This window comes from Antedon mediterranea, chromosome 2 (genome assembly GCF_964355755.1).
Source record: "Antedon mediterranea chromosome 2, ecAntMedi1.1, whole genome shotgun sequence".
Classification (NCBI taxonomy): domain Eukaryota; kingdom Metazoa; phylum Echinodermata; class Crinoidea; order Comatulida; family Antedonidae; genus Antedon; species Antedon mediterranea.
In genome coordinates, this window is record NC_092671.1 from 23,617,811 (window position 1) to 23,641,403 (window position 23,593).

The 23,593-nt window shown below is 33.2% G+C and overlaps 1 protein-coding gene across 1 annotated transcript in view; it reads left to right on the top strand.

The window, feature by feature from the left end:
- The window catches only part of LOC140040738 (bifunctional purine biosynthesis protein ATIC-like), a 117,560-nt gene that overhangs the window by 64,754 nt on the left and 29,213 nt on the right, over window positions 1-23,593 (top strand). The window contains exons 5-7 of the mRNA XM_072086895.1: window positions 16,861-16,949; window positions 18,142-18,220; window positions 19,779-19,851. Coding sequence (XP_071942996.1) covers window positions 16,861-16,949; window positions 18,142-18,220; window positions 19,779-19,851 — 241 coding nt within the window. The remainder of the gene's footprint in view (window positions 1-16,860; window positions 16,950-18,141; window positions 18,221-19,778; window positions 19,852-23,593) is intronic.

Genomic DNA, 23,593 nt, shown 5'->3' on the forward strand with positions numbered 1-23,593 from the left:
TCCCCTCCAAATAAAAGGTAAAAAGGGTCACTTTTTTAGGCCTCCAGTCCTGAAGTGTAAGTGTAGTTTTTAAAGATCTGCAGCTCTAGTTTTCAAAATTGTCTTAGCTCAACCGTCCCCAAGAGCTGGTCATGGATACTTATACATTTCGTTTTATATTTCGATGTACAATATACAGTTAGTGAATTGTCTGGGATAGAGCTCTCTTTAAAAAAAAAATGTTTTATATCCATGGTAGGGCTGGTTCTAGAGACGTACCGGTATATATTTTGTTTTATGCTTCGAACTATTATAAGTTAAATTTCCGGGACCTAGCAACTCTATTTTCCAAAATGTTCTTAGCTCCACCTGTAGACCTATAATTTCGTTTCATATTTCAATGTTTTGCAGGGACCTAGCAGCTCTATTTTTCACAATTTTCTTAGCTCCACCCAACCATCCATGGCGGGCTGGTCCTGTAGACATTATAATTTCGTTTCATTTATCAATATGGGCCTATATAAGTGCAATTTCCAGGTACCTAGCAGTTCTATTTTCACAATTTTCTTAGCAGCTCAACCCTAATGGTAGGGCTGGTCCTGGAGACGTACTTAATTATATATGTGCAATGTGTTTTTCACACAGTATTTTATTTATGTACCATACAAAATGGAAAAAGTTGGCTACCCTAAATCTGATTAAACGCTATAACGCGTTGCTTCTTGGGGCTTCGCCCCCTGGCCCCCAGCCTAGCGATGCTCGTTTCGCTCGCATAGCCCCTCCGTCGGGGAGTTTAGCCCCCGCGTCTGAAAGATCCTGCCGCCACCGCTGAGCACAGTGTACAAGTTTAAAGTTCACATAGGGCAATTCCATAGTGCAGAGGATTTTTTTCCATTTTTTCAAATTAAACCAATCAAACTATATTTGGTATCAAATTAAAGATTATTTTATAGAGAATTAGGTTATATGAAAAAAATAAAAATTAGGGCCTTGATATGATATGGAAAATTTGATTCAAACATTGATACCTAAAAATGTAATGAAAATGAGAAATGTATGACCTTTTTCAGCTTCAGTAATAAATAATCAGAGTGGTGTAAAAAGTTAAAATCCATGTTATTTCAGTTTAGTACATAACATTTTAGACACAAAACAAAAAATTAATTTCTGATTTTACATTAATTAAATTTGGTCCAATAATAATGTATCATTTTGTAATTCCGACACAAAAAAGTTTTTTTTTTTAGGATTTCTAATAAAATAATAACTTCTGTAAAAAATCAAGACTAATGCAAATCAAGCAACAGTATAGACATTATATTATGATAATTATTGTTTTTAATTTTTTTTATTTCCTAAGTTATTGAAGTTTTAAACCTGAAATTCCGTCACAAATCATTGGTTGCGGAATTACGTAATTCCACTATTATTTAACATATTATTGATGCAAAAACATTTTTTAAGCAATTTTTTCTTAGCATGAACACAACTACCAGCAAAATTTGTACAAAGTTTATGTGGTTGTTTATTATTATGGATCTATGGCTTCTTTTGTTCGATTAATTTGTCAATTAATTTAAAATAAAATAATTAAATTTTTTATTTGATTGATTGATGTAGAGAAGGCCAAATAGAAAGCCATTTTATTGACATGATAAACCGTGTGCTTACTAATAAAGCACATAGTATTTTTATTTAACGACTGAGGTCAGAAAAAACGCGAATAATCTATATATAAATTTACGTAAGGGAAAATGTTTGTAAATCTTTTACTCAATGATATAGAAAGTTGGTAAGTATTGTACTTTTGGTACATATTTTAACACTTAATGAAAACCAGTATACTGTACTACTAAATTTACAGTATTCATTAAAAACTAGAATTTAATTCGTCACATTGACGAATTATAGGTGATCATTTTTATCATTTTAATAAAATTAACATTTTTTAAACATGCATGTACGTTAACATACGATCGTTAAAAGTTGATGTACGCCATCCTATGACATGATGCATATACACTTAAAGTAGGTATCCCAATGTAAAAATTCAAATTAATGATGGTACTTTTTCTTTCAGTTAATCAGAAGGAACTTACTGAACATAAACTTTTGCAATTTAAATGATAGAAATCGGATTATCCATTCAAAAGTTATGGTCCGTTAAAGTGCCCAAAAAACTGTGATTTTTGCTTGAAAAATGGCACTTTTTCTAATTATATTTGAACCCATTTTTGAAGGGTTATAACTTTTATACTAATAATTTTAAAGTTCTTATTTTTTCCAAACCCATAGATACAACAGAGTTGTACAAGAATATATTTTTTTTGGGTGTCCTCGACATTTTTTTTTTTAGATATCGCCCTCCAAAATTCGTCCGAGGGCTTTTTACGCGTGATTTTCCCAATGTCTCAAAAATGCGCAAAAAGTTCCTGTCTTTAAATGATTCATAACTTTTGAACCAATGTGTGAATTAACTCTTTTTTTTTGCATTGCATAAAATGTAATATGTATTTTAGTAAGGTTATTTATATTGACAGGTAGGTAATTCTGAAATACAACATAAAATATTGTTAAAAAATGTTAAAATGTGAAAAAAAATAATATTGCGTTAAAAAACTGTGTGGGTATTGTTTCTTTTCATTAAATATTATTTTTCGTAAGTATACATTTTTTTTATAATTCTAGTATTTAAAGTTATATTTATAATCATATATTATTTTAATTGATTTTCGAACCGCCAAAAATAAGAATTAAGCCCGTGCTTATTATGTGTTCGATTCCATTTGGAGCGCCGGGCCGAACGTAGACTCGGCCGCGCCTACTACAAGTTAAGTTATATAGGCCCCTAGAAGGTCTAAATAAAAGCCTGACGCTAAATTCTGCCTAAACTAAGAAATATCGGGAAGAAATTTTTTATTTAACAAAGTAATTACCTCAATGGTATAATTGTAACATGTTTAATTTTATTTCCCTTTCGATTATTCTAACCGAAAGTTGCACTTTGAATTGAAATATACGGAATAAAATTTAGGCCTAGAAACAGCGTAGACATACAACGGCAACACAGGCCAAAGCGCGTTTCGGCCGCCTACATAGAATGGCTTACGGCCGCTGCATAGCAAAATCAAAGCTTCTTAAATTTCTTCGGTACATTTCTTCCTAACGAACTTGCTTTATATAGTAGATTTATAAATATTCCACTTATTAAATAATTTAATAAATCGGTAAAATTGACGTTTCGAAGCAAATATTCCATGAGGCGACATTTTTCGACATGCCTCGTGTGCGGCGAAGACTAGTTCAGAAAATGGAACAGTCCACTGCAGGGTTATCCAATCATTAATTAACGCGCTAATACATGCATACCATGCACATTGTCTGGGCGACGGTAATTTAGTAATAAGCGGAGAACTGAATCCCCCCGTAAGGAAAATGGTAAACACTGATATTTATGGTAGGGATTATTTTTTTCAGTGGTTGGTCTTGTTGGCCTCTTCGCACGAGGTCCACGCAAAGTCAAATAAAACGATGTGGTTTATCAAACAGAAATATAAATTAGCTTCAATTCAATACTAAATTAGCCAGATTTTGATAATGAGAAAGACTAAAAAATTCAATTTTTATCGTTAAAATTGACATTTGAGGCGGATGTACATATTAATAATAACCGATTTACATATCAAAATAAAGAGTATTTAAAGCCTGATAACATGCAACAAAAATTACTCCACCACCTATTATGGACCTCGTGCGATCGTGTTTTGAAAATGGGTAGGTGTTTTCCAAAGTTATTTTTAGCGCGCGGATTTCGGCTCGCTGGCTTTTGTACCTCATTTTTAACTCGCGTTTTCTATTAAAATATTTAATAAACATAGATTAAAAATATATGAAAATAATCCTTTAAACAAGATCTTTCCAGACATATAATTTTTATTCACATGTGTATATAAGAAATAGTATATTTTTAACTTCAAAGACACGTCACTTTTTGAAATTTCACGAACGTGTTAAAATCGCGGTAACGAAAATCCGCTTCATTGGGATACCTACTTAAAGTGCTGAGTTCTACCTATTATGTGTCATACAATATGTACAGTATATACTGTATATCAATCCAAAGGCAAATTACTGAAAAAAATGACAATGCTGTGGGTGTCAGTGGCTGGATCTCAATGGAGATACAAAAATAAAAAGCGAAAAGCTAAATCAAAACGATAAAGTAAACAGCCAGAAAAGTTAGCAGAGCTTTCGGGCAACACTAGCCCTTCATCAGTGCAAGTGAAGGAATTTGGATAACGTCAGAATATAAACCTGGCAAGTGCTGCTGCTATACTGTATATCTATATACAGTGTAGCATAGGTGAAATTACGGGACTCATATCGTGTTCTAATTTTTTGGTATGATGGAATTTTCAAAATAAACTCGAAGATGACAATTTCGAAAGATAATGAATTGAGCAAATAAATATAAGGATTGGAAGAAAATTTGACACGTAGAAGCGCAATGCGCGGTCTTTGAAATTTGTATAAGGAAAGTGGCTAGGTTAGTGAACATGTGCGGAACAGACGTCTGCCTAAAATTTTCAATTTTTGTATCATAACCAGATTATGTGATGATTTTTCATGCCAGCATCATCTTTAATTACATGGTAACATTACTTGAGGATTTCATTTACAACCAGGTTTGTTATGATAACTTTTTTTGAAGATCTAATTTGTCGATCTTCCTAGGCCAAACAATACCATAACTAAGTGGAGCACATTCCAGCCCTTGACCAAAGTTGTCTAGGCCCAAGCTACTTGAATAAACAACTCGTGCACTGATACTTCCTGTGCTGTTATTCTATTGTTCTTAAACAAAAGAACTCAATTTGCCCACCAAACAAACAAATATTCTTTATAACTTGAATAATGGGTAGTGCTAAGAAAAACGTGAGCCCTCGGAAATCGCAATCTGACTCCAGCCCTAGTAGTAGTAAAAGTCGTTCACAACCGCAACCAATCACCAACAGAAAGATTAAGTGTATTGATAACTGCAAGTTAAACTTTGATGAAAGTAATGGAAAGTCAACAGAATGCCTACTGTGTAAAGAGACATATCATAGAGTGTGTGTGGACATTAACCCAAATTCTACATCCAAGTCGTGGATCTGTTTATCATGTTGTTACCTACCAAGGAATGTCTTGGAACTTGAAAAACAGAACAAGTTACAACTAGATATGCTGAACAAACTAGTAGATGGTGTTGCCTCCTTAACAAAGCTAGTAGATGAGCAAAAGTCTGTGATTTTAGAGATGCAGCTCAATAAAAGTAATACAAGCTCTATGCCCAATAACTCTCAAGAACTGAGAACTACTGATGACAAACCAAGCTGTATAATAGGTGACTCTATTATAAAGGACATAAGCGAAAGAGGCCTTAGTAACTCAAAAGTGAACTGCATACGTGGAGGGAAAGTTAAGGATGTAAAACAACAACTCAGTAAACCAGAAGATTTTAGCTCGATCCTCATCCATGTTGGTACAAACAATTGTACATCCGATAATGATTTGGAAGAAGGTCTTGTCAACTATGAAGAAATGATAAATGAGGTAAAACTTAAAGCTCCAACAACAAAGATTGTGCTTTCTACAGTGTGCCCGAGAACTGACAGTGATGATCATTTACCTAGGATTGCTTCGATGAATGCAAAAATTAAAGAGATAGCTAACAACAACTGCTGTAGTCTAGTTGATAACGATGAAACATTTTTCCTGAAGAATGGTACAGTTTTACAATCGCACCTCAACGGAAGTGGTTTGCACCTTTCCAAATCTGGTACAAAATGCCTTCTTAGGAACTTAAATGAGCGACATACGATCATAAAACCATTTGTACGAAGACAGCAACCAAGGCAATATGCAACAAACTACCAAAGACAAGATCAATTGAGAAGTGGACCATACAGAGGTTGGAGAACCAGATCATATTCAAACACCACATCACATGATTATGGAAACCATCCCAAGAAATTTGGCTACACAAATGCTAATAATACCAACAGAAAAGGACGTCTAGAAAATTCATTCAGACAGGACCAGCTCAATAATCATCACCAATAGGACATTGCAAGCAACAATGCTTTACTCTCAGCAAACAATTTCTACCCTCTTAGCGACGAATTTAATTGCAACAGCAGAGACTTTATACCGAGTGAAACCACTTATTTAGAGACACAAAGCTTAAGAGTACAAGAAAAAAACACACCTAAAAGAAAACGAAATAGACGAGGTGGTAAGAAAAAATTCCAAAATAGTAATACTAATATACGTAATGATAACATTAAATTAGCTTTTAACAATGTTAATCACTTAACAAAAGCTAAAATTAAGGAAATATCAGATATTATTGTACAAAATAATATACAAGTTTTTGGAATTGCAGAAACCTTTCTAAAAAATGATTCTTATATGAATATAAGTGGTTATAAATGGATAGGTAAAAACAGAAAAAATAAGGGAGGTGGGGGAATAGGAGCCTTCATTTCAAATAATATTATTATTTTAGACGATGATGTATTTAAGTGTAAAGATGACGATTTTGAAAGGCTATGGGTTAAAGTTAAATTCAATGATTGTGGTACTTTATTTATCTCTGTTGTTTATTTCCCAGTAGATGGGGCTGATACTGATAAGTCTAATGAATTATATAACCAGCTTTTATCAGAAGTTATTCAACTAGAAAACAAAGACAGTGACTCATCCATTATAATAATGGGCGATTTCAATGGTCACATTGGTCATAATATACCTAATGGTGACCCTGATGTTAATAACAATGGAAAAGGTTTACTAAATTTCAGAGATGATTCAAATATGACAATCTTGAATTGTACTATTTTTTGTGAGGGTACAATAACTTGGTGTAGGGGTTATCAGAAAAGTACAATCGATTACATGTTGTGTTCAAGAAATATTATTAGTTATGTTGCTAAATTTATTATAGATGAAGATAGAAAACTTGGCACAGGAAGTGACCATAATACATTATTATTAGAACTAGAACCCAATATGAGCCAATCTAAAATTAGAAACAATGAAACAAAAAACCATATATGGAACATAAAAAACTTACAGGACTACTCAAATTATCAGCAAAATCTCCAAGAAGCTTTTGCAAATTGGGACATAGAAAAATTTAATGACGTAGATATTCTGTGGGATTCTTGGAAGAAAATTGTAATAGACGCAGCAAAGAAAGGCATAGGAACTAAACAAATAAACAAAAAACAAAAACATTGGTTTGATAATGAAATAAAATCCGCAATTATGGAGAGAAGAAAAGCTGCAAGAGAACATAGATACAGTACTAAAACTGGTTCGAATAAAAACCACAATGAAACATTATGGCAAACGTACCAGGAAAAAAGAATCTACGTAAAAAATTTAATTGCTAGGAAAATTATAGAGAGTAGAGTTAATAAATCTGTTGAAATTGCAAATAAAGGGGGGCCTTCCTGCAGGGACTTCTGGAATATCTTAAAAAGTGCTGATGGAAAACACAAATCAGGTATCACTTGTATTAAATCTTTAGATTCAGGGGAAATTATTACAGACAAAAAAGAAATTTTGGACAATGCTAAAAAATACTGGGAAAATCTTGGTGAGCCTAACACAGATAAAGATTGCTTTTCCTATCTAATAAACAGAGAAGTTAATGAATTGTACAATAGATCTTACAATACTCATGACAATAACAATGATAATCAAAACCTGTTAACAGATATAATAATGGATCTACAGATAATACGGGAAGCATTGTTGGCTGCAAAAAATAATAAAGCACCAGGAGTTGACAATATTACGAACGAACTTCTTAAAAATGGTGGTAATGCAATTGTAATGTCTCTAATGCAGTTATTTAACAAATTAATTCAAATTGAAAAGATCCCAAGTGAATGGAACTTGAGTATAATTGTTCCAATCTTTAAAAAAGGGGACAAAGCAGATTTAAACAACTATAGAGGTATTTCACTAACTTCATGTATATCAAAAATATTTAACAGAGTTATTTCTATGCATATCTCTAGTTTCATTGAAAAAGAAGATCTGCTCTCGGAAGTCCAGGGAGGCTTTAGATCACAACATAGATGTGAAGATCATATTTTTACCCTTAAAAGTATTCTAACATGTCGAACAAAAGAAGGGAAAAATACATATCTAGCCTTCCTGGACTTCCGAAAAGCTTTTGACAGTGTGTGGCGTGAAGGCCTATTAAAATCAGCGTGGGATGTCGGAATAAGGGGAAAGGTTTGGCGAATCATTAAGTGTTTGTATAGTAATGTCAAAGCAAAGGTTAGAATGGGGAATGATCTTACAGATCAATTTAATGTAAATAAGGGTGTAAAACAGGGATGCGTTTTATCCCCAATATTATTTTGTATCTTCATAAATGAATTTGTTAAAATGCTCCGTAGTAATGATTTAGGAGTTAGAATGAATGGTTCATGGATGGGTGGCCTCTTTTGGGCCGATGATGTTGTTTTGCTAGCTAATAATGAATTTGAAATGTTAAAAATGCTGGATATTGCAGGGAAATATGCAAAGGAGTGGAAGTTAAGCTTCAATTATGACAAATCTAATGTAATGGTTACTGGGAAACGTGTCAATCGTGATAAAAAATGGAAAATTGGAGATGAATTTATAACTGAGGTAAACAATTATAAATATCTAGGTGTAATAATTTGTGCAAATCAAAAAGAGCATGGTCACTACCAACATGTTATACAAAAAGGAAATCGTCTAATCGCATATATTAAAGGTATAATAGGAAATCTTGATGATTTCAATAGGGTCTATTTCGGGAATATCCTATGGAAAACAATTGCACTTCCCTCGATTAACTATGCATGTGGTGTATGGCACTGTAATTCAAAAAGCGATATTTACAATTTAGAAAAATTACAGCTACAAATGGCCAGATTCCTGCTAAAAGCTCCGAGATGCACACCGCAACAAGCACTATATAGTCCAGTCCCTAAGGGGAGAAAAAGGGGTGGGATGTTACCAGACTGGATACAAATATTTCAGTATAGCAGTTTGGTAGAGTATAGTGTGGAGATGCCAAAACAAAGTTACTGGAAATCTGATTTGACCTCTGTGACCTCTGACCTCAATTTATATATTTTTCTATTATATAACTAAAAATCGCCATATCTTGACAACGCAGAGACATTTTACATTTATTTTTTTTTCAAAATGCTTGGAAGATATATATTTATATTCGCTATAATGAAAATAATTGTACAAAAATGGCCGCAAAGGCTTTATTTTTCAGTTTGACCTTTGACCTTGATTGCCTAATATCTCAATAACACGCAATCTCAGAGATTTGAGAATGGGCTCAAAATGTTAAGAAAATAAATCTAATATTTAGTCTAATAGAAACTTTTTTCAAAAAATTACCATAAATTAAGCTTTTTTGACCCTTGACCTCTAATGTTTGAATATGTCAATATCTCGGTAACTATTTGTCCCAAAAAGTTCAGTTTGGTGTCAAATTGTTTAGAATATACACATTTATATTTGCTCTAACAAAATATTTTGTCAGAATTCAATTGGAAATGTCATTTTGAGCTATGACCCATCGTTTTGCATATATTTAGCAATTAATAATCTATAAAAAGAGATCGAGAGAGGGGAGGGGGTTGGGGTGGATGGAGAGACACATATTTTTGTTACATGTTACACAAATGTTAAACTCTGTCTACACTATAACATTTTTATGCGACAAAAAAATGTGATGTGCCCATATATGGACACAATGAATGACATATCACTACCATATTTGGGCACATCACACCTTTTTTGTTAAACTAGTTTATAGTGTAGACAAACATGTAAAAAATATGTGTCTCTCCATCACCCCAACCACCTCCCCCTCTCTCGCTTTTCCAATGCTACTGCATGCATCTATACACATCAAATTGACCGGAATTGTACTGGAAAGTTTTTAGCTACATTTGAAAATAAGTCCCAGAGGATGGGTGTATTAAAGATATACTTATTTTCCCCCTGACAAAAGTAATTTTGACAAATATTTTTGTTGAATATGCAATTTTAATGTCACACATAATAGTTTCACCAAAAATTGGATTGAAAAAAAATGATATAGTGCATACCCAAAATAACTGTAATTCAAAGCAAAAAATAGGCTGGAAGTCAATAGTGGGGTTCACATGGAACTATGTCTAGAAGAAGTGGATTTAACAATTTTCTACTAACTGGACTAACCTTGACAAATCCCGTTCTTTGGTACAATTATGTCTAGTTAATTAAATTTCATAAAATCCTGGTATTGGAGATTTTAAATGCTATTTTATGTAAAAAAAAAATCATCTATTTCTTTTATTTATCCCGTATGTTGTTTACTTTTAACTTCTGATTACAAACAATTGGTCATTTTACTTTCTGTGTTAAATTTTGTATTCTATTTTTCAGTATAGTAAAAATTTTAGGCCTACCATCTTCTAATATCTTCTACCTCTGTCTTCGTCAGACATAGTTCATTTAATTTTTTAGGACATTTTATGGGGTACACAATGAAGAATGACCATATTCTTTGCAATTCAAATGTTAAATATGAAAATGAAATGGGTTAAAAAATTCTTCAATTTCATTGGTGCAAATGAGGCTAAAGGCCACCCGCTGGGTTGTTAATTGGATTACCCTCATAAAATAACTGGCTATCCTTCCTTGGATTTACTTCTAAATCCAAGCAGCAATAATTGTCCAGAAAAAAAACATCATCCGGACATAATTGAGCGTTCACATCCAAATTATTTACTCTATTTTTTAAATTAGCTCTTTGATTAAACACCTCTTCCAATGCAGTGAAGATCTTAAGTGTCGCCTTGTCTTACTAATCTTCCTTAACTTCTCTTTGAACGATCGTAATCAATATTTGTTGAGGTATAATATTTCCCTCTAATATGGTAATGCCTGTTTTATTGAGTCAAATGCTTTCTGATAATCTCTAAATCAAAGATTTGGTGATATTCATTTCCTTTTTATTTTAGTTGATTGACAAACTGTATAAGATGGTCCTACTGTATAAAGCCTTATATATTGGTTTATTTACTTCTAGATTTTGTTTTTTTATTACTTTTGTAAATTATTTGTGTACATGTGATAATGTTCGTTTGGTCGGTAATGGTTGATGTCAGTTTTGTCATGTTTTTGTGGATTAAAGTATAATTATCATTGCTTCTCTTAATTTCTTCTGGTTTCAAAGATTTTGTTAGTGTTATGAGCTGGATGTGTTATTGCCTCATCAAGCCAAGATGGTAATTTTGACTGCTCACTGGTTTGTTTTCCTTTTATATTCCACTACAGTATGTTCTTGAAAAGAAATCAGCTTTGTAATTAATTTGTCTTTGATCCTTTTCAGATTTCTAATATTTTAAACATATGTTTTTCTTTTCTTCGCTTTTTCCTCACTGTTTCAAACATTTTATTTTTTCAGCATACTTCAAGCAATTAATTGATAATTAGGTCATATGTTTTATGAGTATCAAATCGCATTGGTTAATTCTTCTTTTCTTTCTTTAAGATCCTGATTTTTTTATTTATTTTTTTATTGTTATTTAACTTTTAAGTTTATCTAATTTTTTGTTGATATTTAATGTTGCAGAGAAAGACTGGTGTACATCTCTGTAAATCTTTTTAAATTTCTATTTGTGTTTACTGTATTCGTTGATCTTAAAGTTTATTTTCATACTTTAATTTGTTAATTAACTATTGTATAATTCATTTCCTTTTCTTTTTCTTTAAACTTATGAACGCACCGTCATAAAACGTGTGCCGCTGTTCTAAAAGCGTCTGTTCAAATAAAGTTATTTATAACTTTGACTAAAGAAATTTAAAAACTACTTTTTAACTTCAACTGGCCATATGATAAATCACAACATCCGATAGGCTTAATTTTAATATGAATTCATATCTACATTTCATCAGCTTTCATAATAAGTTATAATCTTCAAGGTCACCTTTAATTCTGAAGAGCTATAAGATATTCAAATGTATGGTGTAGCTGAAATTACACGACCTAGGTTATTCAAGTTTTTACGCGTGATGACGTCATCAAAATAAAAATGTTGACAACTCATTAGAAGAATAATTAATTGAGCAAGCACGTACTAAAAGTTGTGCGAAAATCGGGCTCAAATAACGGAGATGCGCTCTATTGAATGTGGTAACCCACACAAAAAGATAAAAATTCCTAATTTTTAAATTCAAGTGGCCATTTGATGACGTCATACCATTTTGTACGTCTAATGTGTATATACATTTGTATCTACAACTTATTGGCTTCCATAATAAGTTAAAAAAATTGGGGGTCATCTGCCATTCTGAAGAGTTATATTCATTTTAAAAAGTCCTTATTTTTTTACCATTTTTAGCACTTTTGTACAATTAGTGTGCGCATTTTGTCATTTTTAACGTGCTCGTATAGCGTTATTTTAAGTCGGAATGGACTCAAAATTGGTGAATGTACTAAGGATTGTGAGTAGAATGTGATTTATACATCAAATTTTATTTTTTACGCATTTTAAGAATCGTGCGCACAAAAACGCATTTTTCCGCAGTAATTTTTTGAAACACGCAAATGGCCTAATTCATGCTCTAAATTGATCAAAACCTAATTTTGCGCGTTTTCAATTTTTAACGCGCGATTTCACGTGCATGACCTTGAAACGCGCAACTTTTTATTTGCTAATATTTTTACCCTTGACCTGAAGTTTACCTGTAGTGAATTTCATTAATATGTCGTAATGAATTATGGAGATATGATTGATAATCTGATTTCACAAAATGGCGTATAAATGACGTCACGGATGAGTGATCACGCTGGAAAGCTCATTAGGATTAAGTTATATTATTTGAAAGATATTCTGAAATTTTGGTAATCATTGACATTAAACTTTTTGAGATAATTGTTACACAAAATAGTGTACAGAAACAATAAAAAGAAAAAAAAAATAATAATAAAGATTTCATACAATAACAATAGGTGATCATTTTATTCTAAATGATCACCTAAAAATACCCAAAGCATTATTTTGAGTATTGTACATTTCTATATGACTCAATTATTCCAAGAAAATCGAAAGTGATTTACCCAAATAATAAGAAATGGTTTCCGAAAGGAAATCCTCTTTCTCAAAGGAACATACTGATATAGTGAAAGAAAAGCAAAAACAGATTGCGTTAGAAATTGAAAAGAATAAGTATAAAAGAAAGTTAGAACGAAGTTTTAAAGAAAACGATGTCAAAGTGGCTTGGCAAACCATGCAGGATATCACTGACTATGGTAGTCAAAATAAAAAGAAATTCGTCACAGCCAAAAAATGAGTCGAATACGACAGATGATCTTAACACATTTTTTTGCCGTTTTAATCAACATGATTTTTCAAAAGAGATAGATGATTTAAAGGAACAATTAAATAAAGAAAAGGAGGTGAGTGGAAAAATCTAAATAAATGACTTAGGAGAGGTCGTGTTGTAAGAAAGTTAAAATCAATAAGGCGACAGGGCCAGACTATGTTCCAAATCAGGTTCTAAAGTCATGCTGTGATCAATTGTCGGGAGTTTTCTGCGATATTTTTAATACATCCATGGAATGTGGAAAAATTCCAAAGATCTAGAAAACTTCAGAAATTAGACCGATTCCGAAAATAAAATATCCAGTAACCCAAAACGATCACCAACCAGTCGCAATCACTTCAAATGTTAGGACGTATCGATTGGTCCTACTCAATTTGCCTACCGACCCAAAAGAGGAACTGATGATGCTATTACTCTTCTTGCAAAATATTTTTCAGCATATTGACACGTACACGTTGGTCAGGGCACTCTTCGTTGACTTTTTGAGTGCTTTTAAAAGCTTAGAACCGCATTCGTTGATTAGAAAATTTCAAAGGATGGATATTAATCCCAACCTCTCACTTCTGACCATGGACTTTCTGCAACAGAGACCTCAATACGTTCGCATGGACAGCAACGTTTTCAGCACAACGCTTTGCAATACAGGAGCACTATACTTTCGACTATGAAACGTTAGGCAGTACAACCTCAATGATAAAATATGCGAATGATACTGTAGTCTCCAGTTATCTTCGTGGAGAAGATGCGTCACCGTACACAAATGAGGTTGACAAATTTGTGGACTGGTGTTAAACTAAATAAAAACAAAACTAAAGAAATAGTATTTGATACAAGACGTGAAATGTTTAGACATGATAAGTTAATTATTAAAGGTGTAGAAATAGTAGACGAACAAAAATACTTAGGAACCACTATTGACAAAGGTCTCCAATTTAATAATCAAATGTTTAAAAAAGCAAATCAAAGGCTATATTTTATAAGAAACTAAAACTATATAAAATTGATAATACTATATTAACGATGTTCTATAGGGCTATAGTGCAAAGTGTTTTCCATTAGTTTAATATCGTTGTTTTTTGGTCTTACAAATGAGAACAAAGAAAAATTAGAACGAGTTAGGAAGCGTGCAGGCAAAATATTATTGGCTCTGACCTACCAACTATTCAACAAACATATGAAAAAGAGCACTAAATAAGTACTATATTTTAAACAGATCGGATATCAGGCTATGTCCACTAAGAGGAGATCATGATCTTTTAGGAAAGTCATTTGTTCCAAATTCTTGCCATTTAACGCAACAATTAAAAGATAGATTGAAAATATAATTTGTTTTAACTGTATATAATACTGCTAAGGCGTCATCTACAAATTATTTCAGACCACAGAGACGCGTCTGAAAACTTGCAACCCATCAGACGCGTCTGTCCAATGCTGAACCTCATTAACGATCTATTATGAATATTCATGAATATTCATATTCGCGGCGAAGATGCGTCTGTTTGATTAAAACCCGTTTAGTAGGTAAAACAATAGAAAACGCGTCTGAGTTATTGAAACCCGTCTGTGTTGCTTGTATGCAGGTGAAACAACATTGGTACCATTTCACAGAACCAACAAATCTGAGACTAGGCCTAGGTTATCCTAATTTGGACGGAAATTTGCCGATGAGACGACATCGGGCCTGTGGACCTCAGCTCATGCAGAGAGAAAGAAAGTCTAGGCTAGCCTAGTTTCGGCGGCCTACACTAGGCCTATAAATTATTTAACGCTTCTACCTTGGGTTAGCGAATTATAAAAACGACGACACCTAGGCCATGGAGGATACCTCCATGCCTAGGCTAGGATATGAAAAATAAATAATAATATTCCATATTAAGATTTAACATAGGCCTAGGCCTTTTAAAATGATTACGACATGTGTAAAGAAAAAGGCTCGACCAGAATTTGGAGAGGAAAAAACATGTGAGCAGTTTAGAGCTAGAGTCGAGAGAGGGTATTATGTTTCATGTCATGTGACACAAAATCCAGGTACACGATCTTAATTACTGTTTTATCGTCGTCAGACACGGCAGCCGCCAGAATATCGCGTTGCATGCCATGTGACCAAAAAAACTAGGTCTGTATTTATTACGGTCTTCTGTTGGCAGTCTTTTTGAGCGACCGACTGAAAACGTTCTGATACTATATTTAGAATGAATTGTTTACGATCTTTTTTTTCTCGGCATCGTTCTGGATGGACTGGACGTTCGCTATAATATGTTTATTAGTTGGCCTGTTCGTTGAGGTTCACCTGTGATGTGTTGGATCGCGTGTCTCTACGTTTACATCGTGGGAAATTTATATTTATATTCGCCGTTGAGTAGGTAAACACACACGAAGGAAACGATTACGATTAAAAAATATTATATATTTACAACTTGGTCCTCCGCCAGTTAAATTTAACACATTAATTTCACACCTTCTTACTTCACTAAGAACATCGTAGGGTTGTTTATTTAGGTTACGAACTCCCTACGAAGTTCAGAACGTAGCTCATTGTTTATTGAGGTTACAAAGCCAAACAATGGAACCTACGAAGCCAACAACGTAGCCTACGAAGCTACTTCGTAGGTAAAGTTGCAGTATTTTCTTTCTGTACTGTAAGGTCAATAGTTTGAGTGATTCCATGTTCCAAAAGTTAAAGTTATTCACTCTTTAGCATAAGAAAAATAAAATCGCAAAAATGAAAGGTCGCGAATAAATAGAACCGAAAATTTGCGCTTTACAGCATACTCTGTCGGCGGTAAAAGGGTATACCTGTACTGATTTGTTTGTCTTACTGCCGGTTGTAAATAATAATTTAATATCACGCTCTCAATGAATTCACTTGTATGTAGCGCGTTTAACACCAGTGCACAGTATAACAATGTGCAGTCAGCCGTATATTGGGGCGGGGCCATAGTCGAACATGCATATTGGCGTCTAGACGCAGCCAAATCAAATCAAATCAAATCGGGTTTTGAGACGCGTTTTTGGGTAAACAATAGAAAACGCGTCTGGACGCTGATTTGTGGTCTGAAATAATTTGTAGATGACGCCTAATATAAATGTTCAAATAATTTCATTTGGCTTCGTATGATTATTTTTGATGAAATTTCTTTTTTTCTAAGCCAAAAAAGTATTTTTACATACCAATGTATTAGTATGTAACAATACTTTTTTGGCTTAGAAAAAAAGAAAAAGAGAAATTTCATAAAAAAAAAGAAAAAAGAAACTGCTAATATATATATTATTTTAAATATATGTTTATATGTTAAGATATAGTATTTTTATATTTTGGTCTATGTTTGATGTTTATTCATATTTTGATATTTTGACTTTTTATATATTTATATTTAATTATTTGAGAGCTTGTCAACGAAACAAATTTCTTTTTGGACCAATACATTTCTGTATTCTGTATTCTGTATATAGGTTAGTGGCTTGCAACTTGTATCCTTTTGTAAAGACTATTTCAAGGCCTGGTGTGTTGATAGAAGATGCGGTCGAACAGATTGATATTGGTAGGTATATAATAATATTTCTTTTGTAAAAATATGTATGTCAAGTTCTTTTAAATTAGTCGACTGTAATGGGACTGGCATAAAAATTTGTCTTATGCGAACTTCGACAGATTTGTAAAAAAAATGCTAGGCCTAGACCTAGGTTAACTCACTAGCAACGCTAAAGCTAGGCCTAGTAGACCCTGTCGTGATCAGCCCTAAAAACTGAATATCAATTGGATTGATTTTATACAATGGTCATAAACACAATAACAAGGTATATATTTAATGCAATTAAAGTCACTTAAATAGTCATAGGCTAGCCCTACCACACAGTGCATCGTAACTGAAGCAATGTGAGGTTTTCCCTTTTCATGGAACCTCTGATTATGATATAAAGGCAAATAATATCATCTTGATTCTAAATAGGTCGGAAATATCATTGTTTTATTATTAAAATACCATTGTTTTGATTGTAAAATGTTTAAATTCGACTACATCAAAATTACTGATATTTCAGTCTCCGTTATGGGTGCATCTTATACACAGGTGCGACTTGTACACCGAAATGTACGGTATTTATTAGGTATCATATCACAATTATTAGTGAGAGCACCCGGAAGTTCTGACAATATTATATCAGTAAAGGGTAGTCACTTTTAAAAATGAAAATCCTTGAAACAATATTTGGTAGGGTATTGTTTTATATTTATCCGGATGGACCCCTCACCCTTCCCATATGATCCCCTATTCCTGTACCCTTTCCAGCTGGCACCACCATTGTTGTAGTATATTGGTATGACAGTAGAAATTTAAATGAACTGATTTATTAGACACCATAGAGCATAGGACTGCATTGTCCTATATTTTAATAGAGATATATCTAGATATTTTAACATGTGTTTTTGCGGCCATTTTCTAATTAACAGCTCTTAAAATAATGTGTGGATTATAGTTGAGGTCTTGGAAACTGTAAAAAAATATATAAAGCTTTGTAAAAACTGTTATAAAGTGGTTATTAGATATATCATCAATGTTTTTTAGTCTTTTTTTAGGAATTTTTGCCATTGCCGGCCATTTTGTTTAAAAAAACTATTTCTCCATCGCCTGGATTTTTCTAGACTTTTAGTCTTTCTATCTGCAAGCTTTTACAGCTGGAATTGTATGTTTTCACTATTAAAAGTAATTGTTTTGTTATAAATATATTTATTAGGAGGAGTTACATTACTACGCGCAGCAGCCAAGAATCATTCACGTGTGACTGTTGTTTGTGATCCAAATGATTATAACAAGTATGTTTTTCAATTTTAGTACACTTAAAAAATGTGATATTAGAGGTAATCAATAAACATATTTTAATAGTTACAGTAGAACCTGTGTTTTACGTACCCTGATTTTACGTTCCCTTGATTTTACGTACGCTTAAAATAACCGATGACGTCATCATTTTCTTACATTGAGGGCGCAATTTAACAACAACAAAGCACACAAAGCCACAATCATGGCTGTGTGTTGAATTCTGCTGTGTGTTTGAGTCAAGCTACGCACGTGCAGCGACTGTTTTTATTGATAGAAAATACAAGAACATTGATATTTTACACTTTATTTAAACATCTCACAGCCTGTATATACTGTACAGTACTGTATTTTTCTAGTTAGGCCTCGCATCTTGCTAGGCCTGCTAGCCTGGCCTGAAAGTCTAGGCAAGGCCTAGCTAGTGACAACCTACATGCTGTTCGATAAAGTAGACAAACAGGGTAGCCTTTATAGCTACGATCTCTACGTATTTGGGGTAAATTTAAGGTCAACCTTGATTTTACGAATCCTTTGTTTTATGTACGCCTTTCGGTCCCGTACCGTACGTAAAATGGAGGTTCTACTGTAATAGTCTTGGACCTGCACAGTGTATGGACTCTAACCTTACGGTTTTCATTAAATATATCATTGCATGCTATCATTCTAAATATCTAACTTTCAAACTTTTGCATTCCTCTTTTTTCATTTCATCCTTTTTATCTTGGTGAAAAGGGGGGATACTACATTTTCCTCCCCTGAGTTTATAGCCTCACTACTCGAACACAAATAAGATAGTTTAACAAGAAAATTTTAATCATGTATTTTACCGCCATTTTTCATTTTTACAATTTAATTAATATAGTATCTAAAATTTTAATGAAAACAAATATGGTTAATACTGAATTCAAGCATCTTATTATGTAAATATACCGGTATTTTAACTACTCTAAACACTTACTTTTAATTGTCACAAATGTACTTATATGTATATAATATATTCACCAATGAGAATTTAAATAAACGTGAGATAAACTCACACAAGACAAAAAAAAAAAAAAACATATTTTAATAGTTAAACTACAAGCTTAATAATATAATTAAAAAAATGATACAAACTCTGACCTTAATTTCAAATGAATTTATTATTATTATTATTAATGATGGGTAAAAATCCTTCCTCCTTTCATATTTTCAAGATGGGGTAACAAAGCAAATTAAGAATATTTTCAGGATAAACTATTAAAGATGTATTGTCCCCCTTAAAAAAATATATTCTTGAACATTTTTTTTGTGTTCAATGTGCCATTTTAATGTCACCTAAAAGTTATCCATTTTGATCAAAAATTGGATTGAAAAGAAAAAGTATTTCCTTGCTTACTTATTGACTATACCTAAAAAACTGTAATTTAAAGCAAAAAAATAGTCAAATTGGCTGCCAGCCAATTGGTTTTTCATTGAATTTAACCATTTATTTTGTCATTTTATAAAGAGAAAACATAATTGTTTCTGTTTTTTTCTTTAACTGTTATTTAAGGAAATTGTTTGTTTTTAAAGGGTAATAGCCGAGATGTCTTCAAGTGAATCTAAAGACACTTTGCCAGAAACAAGAAAATTGCTTGCAGTAAAGGTATGCCAATTTTATTTAGATCCTTGTAAAATCAGTATACAGCTTTTTTTTAAATGTTTTTTTGGAAAGAACGCATGATTTAGGGAGCGTGCCCAAATGTTTTTACTCTGTTTAACTTGTTGTAACGCAACTAGTTTAACGATTTACCGTTATATGCAAGCTAATTTAAATGGGGTTGGGCGTGTTCAGTGAGGCATATCAACCCCTCCGTTTACTAGCTACTATACGTAAAAGCATACTAGCTGCTGTAGTGTGATCACTCCATTGTTTAACGCGTAATTAACGGGAGGCCGGACATGCCGTTCAGTGTTGCTTAACGATGATTCCAACGCGTTATTAACAGTCCTTGTTATGGTATGTTGCTTATATTAGCTCTAATGGAAAAGATTCGTGTAAAATGACCGGAAGTCATTATTTTGACCTTTGACACATATTCATTATTTTAGATTTCTCAGTAAATACATTTTTTATATCTCAGTAACCACTGAGCACAACTTCGTCAATTTTGTGTCAAAAGATTCAGAAGACTCGTATTTATATTCACTATAATGAAAAAGTTTTTTTTTAAATGGATAGAAACTATGTTTTTGACCTTTGACCTATTATACCAGTATATTTGTTTATATTTACTCTAATGAAAACAAATGCAAATGTACAATATAACCAAAAATCATTATTTTGACCGTTAACATTTTCTAGTCGTGTCATGAATAAATCTCGAGTCTCGAGTATAACATTTTAAATTTGACCAAATAATAAGTGCGGCGATCTGGCAGACGTTGGGCTGGAATATCAACTGATCTTGCCATAGAACAGTGTGTTATGCGTAGCACAAAAACAGGAGGAGGTCTAACAAGAGGGCGAGGATTAACAGAAATTCAACGACTTGTCTGGGTCCTTTCAACTCCAGTCTGCGCCAAGATCAATCATTCAATGCAAGTGTTCACTAATGTTTCGTATACTACCAGTGAACAACATATAGAAACAACATATGCCAGAAAGATGAAGGACCTCAGTGATGTACAAGACATATCAAGGTATCTGACACAGCGAAATCCATTCAATACAGACAGTACAAAATCACTGAGAAACATTGCAACTGGAGGGACGGCACATATCAATGTAGACTGTGACAATGCCAAGCATGTAGGTCAACAAATTGTGCAATCAATGACAAACCAAAAGGTCGCCGACTACACATTTCGGAAAAAGAGCCAATCCATTACAATGAACTCTAAAAGCGCATTGAAGATAAAAGATGATGTGGTCAATGTAGATCCTTTACTTCTATTTCAACGACTTGTAACTGCCGGCACAAGATGCGATAATGTATCAGATATATTTAGATATGAGCTTTGTTCATATCCACCTGCATTGTTTAAATCACCAGATATAATGAGGTCTGCAAATAAAGCTAGTTTAGCTGATAGTTTGTGGTCAACAGCAATCGAGGTTGCTCCAGAACCTCCTGATCAAATTCAGTACATCTTAAGTTCCATGGACAAGAGGGGCTTCATGGGGTGACATTATGAGAGTATACACTAAATATGTTTCTCACAAATATGGAAAACCCATTGTTGTTTTTGATGGGTACGATAACTCACTAAGTACAAAAGACTGTACACATACAAGGAGAAGAGGTGGTGGTGGTGGTGTTGGTGTAGCTGTACACTTTGACCAATCTATGACTTTACAAACCAAAAAAGAAGAATTTCTGTCAAACGTTCAAAACAAACAAAGATTCATTAAGATTTTGGGAAATAGTCTTGAAAAAGAAGGTTGTACTGTTCACCACGCAGAAGCTGACGCTGACTATCTTGTGTCGAAGATGGCTCTGTCCTTCGCAGAACAAATAGGCACGGTTGTCATCGCAGATGATACAGATATCCTGGTCCTCCTTATCCACCATGGTGGTCACACCAAACATAATGTATGGTTCAAGCCAAACCAAAGGAAAGAAACTAAAAAGGCGCAACGATGTTGGAACATTGCGGCAACAAGACTTGACCTTGGCAGCGATGTTTGTAAATATATCCTATTTTGTCACGCGTTCCTTGGATGTGACACGACATCGCGATTTTTTGGTATTGGGAAAATCAAAGCAGTAACTAAAGTAAGAAGTGACTGTTTCTTTTCTGAACAAGCCAAAGTGTTTATGACTTGTAAGGCAAACAGACAGGAGGTAATTGCAGCGGGTAATAACGCCATTTTGTCTTTGTATGGTAGCAGCGATAATGAAAACCTAGATGAATTGAGGTTTCGTAAATTTCATGAAGACTACATGCAGTACTAAAGCAGTTCATCCACGTTCTTTACCCCCAACGGCATCAGCGGCAAAGTATCATAGTCTAAGGGTGTACCAACAAGTTCAAGTTTGGCTTGGAAATGAAGAAAATGTACCTCCAGATAAATATGGATGGAAGATCAGCCAAGGCAGGATGATACCATATTTGACGGACAACCCCCCAGCACCACAATCGCTCCTACAAATCATAAGATGCAAATGCAAAACAGGCTGCTATAATATGAAATGCAGCTGTAGGAACAATGGATTAGATTGCTCCATGGTAGTGAGTGTCAAGGTGTATGCGCAAACATTTCACTAGATGATAATGAAGATACCGATTCTGAAGATTCAACAATGGGTTTGTAAAATCAGACGATTGGTAAATATTCTCAACCAGGCCTATTTGGATATTTTTCTGTTTTGTGTGTTTTTAGAGTAAATATAAACAGAATAATGAATAGTTAAATGTTATCTTGGGTGCTGATCTATGAAGAAATATAACATCAATATATTGCCCCAATTACTAAACGTTTTCTGGATAGATATCAAAGGTCAAAATAATTACTTTCGCACTGACTATATACACAGACATTTTTTATTAGAGTGGATAGCCTTCTGAGTTGTTTGACACAAAAAATGCTCATCTATACCCATAGTTCACAAAGATATAAATATAATAGTTGAAAGCTTCCGGTCATTTTCTGTAAAAATAGTTTCATTAGAGTAAATAAATATGGTTCTTCTGAATTGTTTAACACAAAAGTTACGCTTATTGGTCACCGAGATACAAAAAATATATTTAGTGAGATATGAAATAAAGAATATATGTTAACGGTCAAAACGATGACTTCCGGTCATAACACACAACACTTTTTCATTAGAGTGAATATAAACATAGACCTTTTGAATATTTTGACACAAAAAATGCTCATCTACGCCCATTGGTTACAAAGATATGAATATACCAATATAATAGGTCAAAGGTCAAAAGAGTAGTTTCCGGTCATTTTTTTGTAAAAAGTTTTATTGGAGTGAATATAAATAAGGGTCTTCTGAATTAACACAAAAATTACGAAGTTAAGCCTATTGGTCACCGAGATACAAAAAATATAATTAGTGAAATAATATAAAATAATGAATATATGTCAAAGGTCAAAATGATGTCTTCTGGTCATAATACACAAAACGTTTTCATTAGAGTGAATATAAACATAGGCCTTCTGGGTATTTTGACACCAAAAACGCTTGTTTACGCCCAGTGGTTACCGAGATATCAATATGCCAAAATAATAAGTCAAAGGTCAAAAACATGGATTCCGGTCATTTTTGATAAAAAAACTTTCATTAGAGTGAATATAAATATGGGTCTTCTGAATTGTTTGACACCAAAATTACCAAGTTCGGCCAAGCGGTTACTGAGATATACAAATATATAATTTGACCCTCATGACCTCT